Source organism: Rhinolophus sinicus, linkage group LG03 (assembly GCF_036562045.2).
Source record: "Rhinolophus sinicus isolate RSC01 linkage group LG03, ASM3656204v1, whole genome shotgun sequence".
Classification (NCBI taxonomy): domain Eukaryota; kingdom Metazoa; phylum Chordata; class Mammalia; order Chiroptera; family Rhinolophidae; genus Rhinolophus; species Rhinolophus sinicus.
In genome coordinates, this window is record NC_133753.1 from 64,606,197 (window position 1) to 64,612,759 (window position 6,563).

The following is a 6,563-nucleotide window of genomic DNA, read 5'->3' on the forward strand; positions in this document are numbered from 1 at the left end:
TGATGCTGTGATTCTCTGTCTCTGTGAGACTCTGCAGACGGGTCCGAAGGGCAATAACAAGCTCAAAAGCTCAGCGAGGGGATGCTACGGAAGATGTAGTACTCATGGGTATGCGTGTCCCGGGACGCTCCCTTTAGGGAAACTGCTTCCCTCTCTGGTTGCCCTGGAGTTTCTGTGATGATCAGATTGGGAGGAAGCCTAGACCGTATCCCCTGGGAAATATGGGGCTCTAGCACCCAAACTCAACCTCTAGGCTCTCCCTGGAAAGGACCTGAGCCTGTGAGAGACAGAAGCGAGGCAAAGGTGATCACCAGTGTCCGCCCAGTTAATGACAATGACACAAACCAAAGAAAATCAAAACCTGCAGCAAGTTGGGTAAACTGCAGAGGAAACGTCCTGAAAATGACAGTATGGGCATTTGGGCAGGGCATGGCACACGTCATCCAATGCCCAAATGAAGGCAGAGGCAGCAGCAATCTTGCTGCTAGAAAACCAGGCAATGGCCGTGGTGAAGAGTTTAGTTCAGGACCCCCCAGACATCTAGAGGCTCTCAGCAGGCCAACAGCTGTTTTCTGGTTGTTGAAAAGGTCATTATATCAACAACACTTTGGGGGATCAATGCCCACAAGTAGGAGTAGCCAAGTTAGGTCTGTGTGGCAGCCATGGAGGTGCTGTGTTCACATCTAGTTTTAGGAGAACTTGCTTTGAGAAGTGTCATTGGTTGACAGCCCCCCAGTGGCTGTTACAGCTTTCGATCTACTTTTGATCCACCTCAGTGTTTGTGTCCCCCCCATTTCTGCCTCAGGGAGCATTCCTCCAATAGGCAGTCCTTGCCTGGGATTCCCCATTGGTCTTGCTGAGACTTTCTTAGAGCTGCACTGTAACTGGAGACCCTTCTCACCCAATCCCGCCCTCTCTCCTTTCACAGGTGCCAGGCTCTTCCAGCCTACTTCTGCTCCCTCGCCCTGTCTCCTTCACAGCTGTTTCTCCTATAAATCTCTTGTACACCTGATTCAGCCTGGGCATCTGCTTCTCGGAGGACCCATACTACAAGTCTAGTAGATTCATGGTCTGGGTCCAGTACTACTGGAAAGCTGATTCTCAGGGTGGGCAAATCTGAGGAATTTTATAATAGCTGGAGAGATCTGTGGACAGAATCACTTGTGGAGTGTTGGGAAGGAGGGCTAGAGACAGGCAAAAAAATCAGAGAAATGAACACAATGCTTATCAGCAAATGCAATGAGCTGGATAACTAACATACGATGCATATTCCCTTACAGAGGAACAAACATTAGATGGAGCTGGATTTTAATTCCAATCCCACCATCTCTTTGGGCAAATCACTTGGGCTTAATGTCCTCATCTATAAAATGGAAATAATTTTACTTACCTTGCTGGATTGTTGACAGAATGACGAGGATGATGCGTGTACTTACCAATGACTAGCACAGGTGCTCTGATTTCAGAGTAGCTAATTATTGGTATTTTCCTTTAGGAAGAGAAAGACAGCCTTTCCTCTTGCTTGAAGCCAGGCAGGGGCTGGTTCAATAAGAAAAGCACTGGATCTACCCTGGGAGGGGGCCTGGGGCTATGGTAAAGGTGAGGGTTCTGTGTTTTCCCAAGGGGGAGGGTCAGCAGCTCCGCTCAGACCTTGCTTCCTGTAGAGGGTCTGTGTGGTGAGACCCTCTTGGAAGGAGACAGAGATGGGAGAAGAAAAAAGAGGAGAAACAGCCTTAGAATTTAAGGTGAGGTGGTTTCTGGGCAACAGCTTCAGACAGGATGAAAAACAGACCAAAATTGGAGCCTGGAAGTGGAGTCAGGGCACAGACCTGGAAGGCCAGGCCCCTTCCGGCTCCTCTCCTTTCTTTTGTTCATCGCCCTCAGCTGGTGAGAGAAGTTAACAATGGGCAGCCCCAGCCCCACATGCCCAGAAGAACTTGGTTGTCAGGATGGAGTGAGTTCTAATGGGGACCCTTGCCCTCATAAACACCAGGCAGTGGCGTAGGGCTTGGCTCCTTGTGGGGATGAGGAGCCGAGCCAGTATAGGCGTCCAGTCCTGAGGATGCCCCTGCCCCACCCCCTGGCAACACCCCAGCTCTGGCCTGGGTGCCCAATATAAGGCAGGCCCCACTAGGGCCAGCTGGCCCCCCTACAACTCTCAGCCACGTCTTTGGCAGCTTCTTTTGAAGAAGTCCATTTTCCTGAAAGGAAGGGTAGATGACAAATGAAGTTCCTCAGGGGCTGACTCTAGAGAAAATAATGACAGTAGGGGGCGGTTTGTCCCCGCAGTCTCTCTCCCTCTTCCCTCAAGCCCTCCTCCCTACACCACAGGCGTCCGACCTGGCTGGCAGGGTGCTCTGCAGCCTAGCACCCTCAATGCCTGGGAGAAGACCAGTCAATAAGCTGACCACATCAAGGCCTTCATTTGTCTCCCAGTCCTCTAAGGTGGAGACTGGTAAATGTCAGCTGGGCTAAGCTGGATTCTTTGCAAATGAAGGAATGAAGGAACTGAGGAGAGAGAATATGTGAAAATATCCCTAAATAAGACCTGCCTTTCATCTTCCTTAACCTCCCTATTCCTCTTCTCAACCAGCATTTTACTCAATCTCAATCTCCCTCCCTCTCTCTCTCCCTCCCCCCATCCCTCAGTCTGGGAGCATACGGACCTGGGCTGGACTTTGGGCAAGATACTAATCCTGTCTGTGCTAGGTTTTGAGTCTGTAAAACAGGATACCACCTGTGATACTGGGCTGCTGTGAGGACTAAATGAGACGAGGGAAACACAACAGCTGGGCCAGCAACCTCTGGCTTCTCAGTGTTTCACAAGACAGGACTTGTGAGGGGGACTGACTAGCTGTTATATAGGTCGGGAGCTGCATGCAGTTCCCAGCCAAGGAGGAAGAAGCTGAGGGCAGGGTGGGGGTGGGGAACCCCTGAGGCAGAAGCAAGAGGACTCGCTGGTTGGCAGAGGAAGTGAACCCCATAGGTCAGCGGGGCTCTATCTAGAGGCAGATCCAGTCTCCAGTGCTGGGTGGACAGTGCCCTGGCTTCTCCCGTCTCCACAAGCCACTGAGGGATCAGATGTTCAACGAGCATCTCAAAGAACAACCATTGAGCCAGGTGCTGGGATGGGCCCTTTTACTCATTTTGTCTTCAGTAATCCTTATCGCAATCTACATAAGACAGGCATTATTCTTTCCACGAGACAGTGGAGCATGTGGAGGTTCAGAGAGATGGTCAGCCAGCTGGTGAACAGAACTGGGACTGGATCGGTCTGGGTGACTCCAAGCACAGTGTTTTCTGTCCTGCAGCAAGACGTACACCTTCATTCTGCTGAACCATACACATGCCTCTTGTATGCCAGCCCCTTGGATGAGGTTCTGGGAATGCCAAGTGAACAAGACAGACATGGTCTCAACTTCACACAGATCAGCCTCAGTGGGGGAGATTGACAGGTACTGGGCTGTTTACAACAAACCATGGTAAATGCTATCTGAGGTGAAGTCTCCAGAGCCGAGGGGACCCTGAAGAGGGCATCTGACCCAGATAAGAGATCAGGTAAGGCAGGTGAGGCCTTCCGCGAGTCATGGCAGAGAACCATGAGCGCCCAGAGAAGCCTCCTCCCCCAGTTTCTCCTCCAAAGTGAGGCCAATAGCAAGGCTAGGTATATACTCCCACAGCCCTCATAACTTCCTCTGGAATTAGGTCATCAAGGGCCTGACCCTCGCTCAACCTCCTTGCCTTCCCTGTAATTCTCAAGGCCAGGAATCACCTCCCCTTGCACACCCAACAATCCCTTTTCATCTGGGGGCCTCCTCAATCAAGAGCTATTCCTAAGAGGAGGCGGAGACAGCGTCTCATACCCACCCCCTTCTTCAGGGAATAATCCATGGAGGGGTGCCATTCCTCATGGGGCTTGCCCTTTGGTGGCATCCCGGAAGCTGAGTCTGTGATCCAGTATGGCCTATGCGGAGCCCCCAAATTCTCCATGGGGTGACATGGACTGGCCCAAGCAAGATAAACTTTGTCTTCCTTTCTCTACCTGCAAGCTCCCTTTCCTGAGTTGGAGACAGACATCTAGGAGATTTGCTGGCTGCACAGGAGCTCAGAGGGAGAATCAGAAATGCTAACTTTGTATACAAAACAGCTTTATTAAAAATTCAGCTATTAGGAAAACAAAGCCTTCGTAGGGGTTCTATCAAAAAGTACAAACTTTAAATAAATGTGTCAGAAAAGTGGCAGTCAGATACACCAGCCACAACCTTGGGTAAAGGGAGGAAGTGCCCTGAGCCCCAAGAGGCTGGGCACAGGGGTCTTTGGATACCTGCAGGGCTGGGTCCTAGAGCTACCAGGCAAGGGCCCTGACTCAGTGTTCCTTTTCTTGGAAAAATGGAAAGAACCTGGCAAGTGTAGGAAATCCTGAGTCTGAAGCAGAAAGGCACAAAAGTCACTTGTAAGGCACGACTGCTAACTCCAACCCTGCGGCCCACGGAGCAGATGAATGGGTGAGCAGAGCCACCCACCCTGGCTCTGGTTCCAGGGCTGACTGGCGCCCCCTCTGGGTCTGGCCACAGGTTAAGTTAAGGTGGACCAAATGGACTGCATAACCCCTGCCGCCAGGGGCCTGGAGCCAGTCTGTAGAATACATTTGTCGTTTCACTGGCAAACTGGTGTCTGGCTCTTCCGGGGCAAGGAAGATCACACTGGCCCCCAAGAAACCCCAATGGAGAGCACCAGGCCTCCTGTCCAACCCTGTCTTCTGAGCCACTGTGGGCACCCACCCTGGACAAGGAAGTTCCAAGGGCAGTCCTTGCCATCCAGACATCTGGAGAAGCTCCAGGCCTCAGAGCCAGGGTGTCTCTGAATGGCAGGCACAAGAAGCTGGCATTGTCAAAATCAGTCCCCAGTTGTTGCTGGCCCATACTCATGGTCACTGGTGACAGGCCTCCCTGGTGACATTAGGCAGTGGGTAGGCAAATAGGGAGAAGTCCAGGATATACTTAGGCAGTACGTCCTGCAGCAGGGCCCGTGGGGCACTGCACAGGTGGTAGTGCAGGCTTTCTTGGCTGGCAGGCCGGTACCAGGCCTGGCGAGCTGGAAATCGGACATGGGGTGGTGCCCGCACCCACTCCAACACCTGGTTGGCATCAGCCTCCAGCCTCTCATAGGAGCCTACAAAGTCATAGCGCACGGCACAAGGCTGGCACAGGTGGTACACGGGCATCCAATGCTCATTCATGCGCTCAGGGTCCTCATCCACTAGGTATCTCAGGAACTCAGGGAAGGTGACATCGTCCCCTGCAGGGCTGGGTCCTGCTCCCACCCTGTACCGCCTCACGATCTCAGCCCCATAGCGCTGCTGGTACTCTCGGATCTCACCAAACTTGTTGCGGTAAGCCGAGAGAAGGCGTTCCAAGGGGTCCCGCACAAACAAGAACTTGAAATAGTGCTGCAGGCGGTAGCGAATCTCCTCAGGCCGCAGGTCTGCCAGGAACACCAGGTCATTGCGGTGGTCCATCTTGAGGCGGACGTCCACGCTGTCCAGGACGCCTGCCAGCACCTTCAGGACCCGTTTCCAGTTAGAGCAGGCCACCTTGGGCACGTAGCAGTAGAGGAATCGGTAGCGGTCACTAACGAGTATGTGGCGCAGGAGGGTGCGCCGCTGCCCCACAGGCAAATCCCAGGGGTCCCGGGGCATGCCTGGTTGTCCGCACACTGCCCGTAAGGTGCGGTTCCGGATGTCTTGCCTCACCTGCAAGTCCGAGTCCCCGGCATCCAGGGACAGCCCCCCAGGCCGGGGAACCGTCCCGCGCCTGGCCGAGCCCTCGCGGTTTGGAGGGTGCAGGGGAAGGGGCTTCATCTCGGCCAGGATTCCCCGCTCGATCATGAGCAGCAGCCCGCTGGAGGCCACGATTACCGCGAACATCAGCATGGACGGCAGCAGCAGGGGCGGCCCCCCCAGCCCTGCCCGGGCCCTGCCCAGTGGGGCCCTTCTCAGAGCCCGGCCCAGGGGCTCGGCGCCATTTGGGGCCGCCAGCGGGGTCAGCGGGCGGGGGAACATGGTGCTGCGGGAGTGGGGGCCTGCGCGGGCCGGGCCGATCCGAGGGCTGTCTGCTGGGAGGTGGGCTCAGCCTGGGGGCGGGCGCCGACGGTTTGGGCCCGCAGCACCGGGAATTGGTCGGGGAAGGGAGCTGGTGGGAGGCCCCAGGCGCGCGCGGGGGTGGCCGGCTGCCCCGCAGAGGCGCCGGAGCGGGCGGCGGCGGGCAGCGGGCAGCGGGCGGCGGGCGGCGGGCGGCGGGCGGCTGGCAGCGGGCGGGCTCGGCGAGGGACCGGGGCCGGATGTCCCGCCCGGCAGCTCTCCGCCCCCAGCCCTGCTGTGACACAGGAGCGGGGGCGGGCCCAGCCGGGGGCGGGGAGATGGGCGGGCGCCCCTGCGGGGAGCGGGCTGGGAGGGCGTGCGCAGACCCCCACCCGGGAGAGGGCGCCTAAACCTGGGCGGTCTTGGTCCTCCGGGTTCCGGGGACAAAAGCTACGATGGTCCCGCAGGCAGAAAAGACCCAGGT

At 55.8% G+C, this 6,563-nt stretch overlaps 1 protein-coding gene across 1 annotated transcript; it reads right to left on the reverse strand.

Annotated features, from left to right (window-relative positions):
- Positions 1-4,131: 4,131 nt before the first annotated feature.
- On the reverse strand, positions 4,132-6,318 carry CHST14 (carbohydrate sulfotransferase 14). The gene has a single exon (XM_019725484.2). It carries the CDS (start codon positions 6,059-6,061, stop codon positions 4,931-4,933), a length of 1,131 nt encoding a protein of 376 aa, XP_019581043.2. The 5' UTR covers positions 6,062-6,318; the 3' UTR covers positions 4,132-4,930.
- Positions 6,319-6,563: the final 245 nt, after the last annotated feature.

What these genes read in the sequence shown, in the direction of transcription:
- CHST14 (XM_019725484.2), bottom strand. Translation starts at nt 6,061, where the DNA reads ATGTTCCCCCGCCCGCTGACCCCGCTGGCGGCCCCAAATGGCGCCGAG.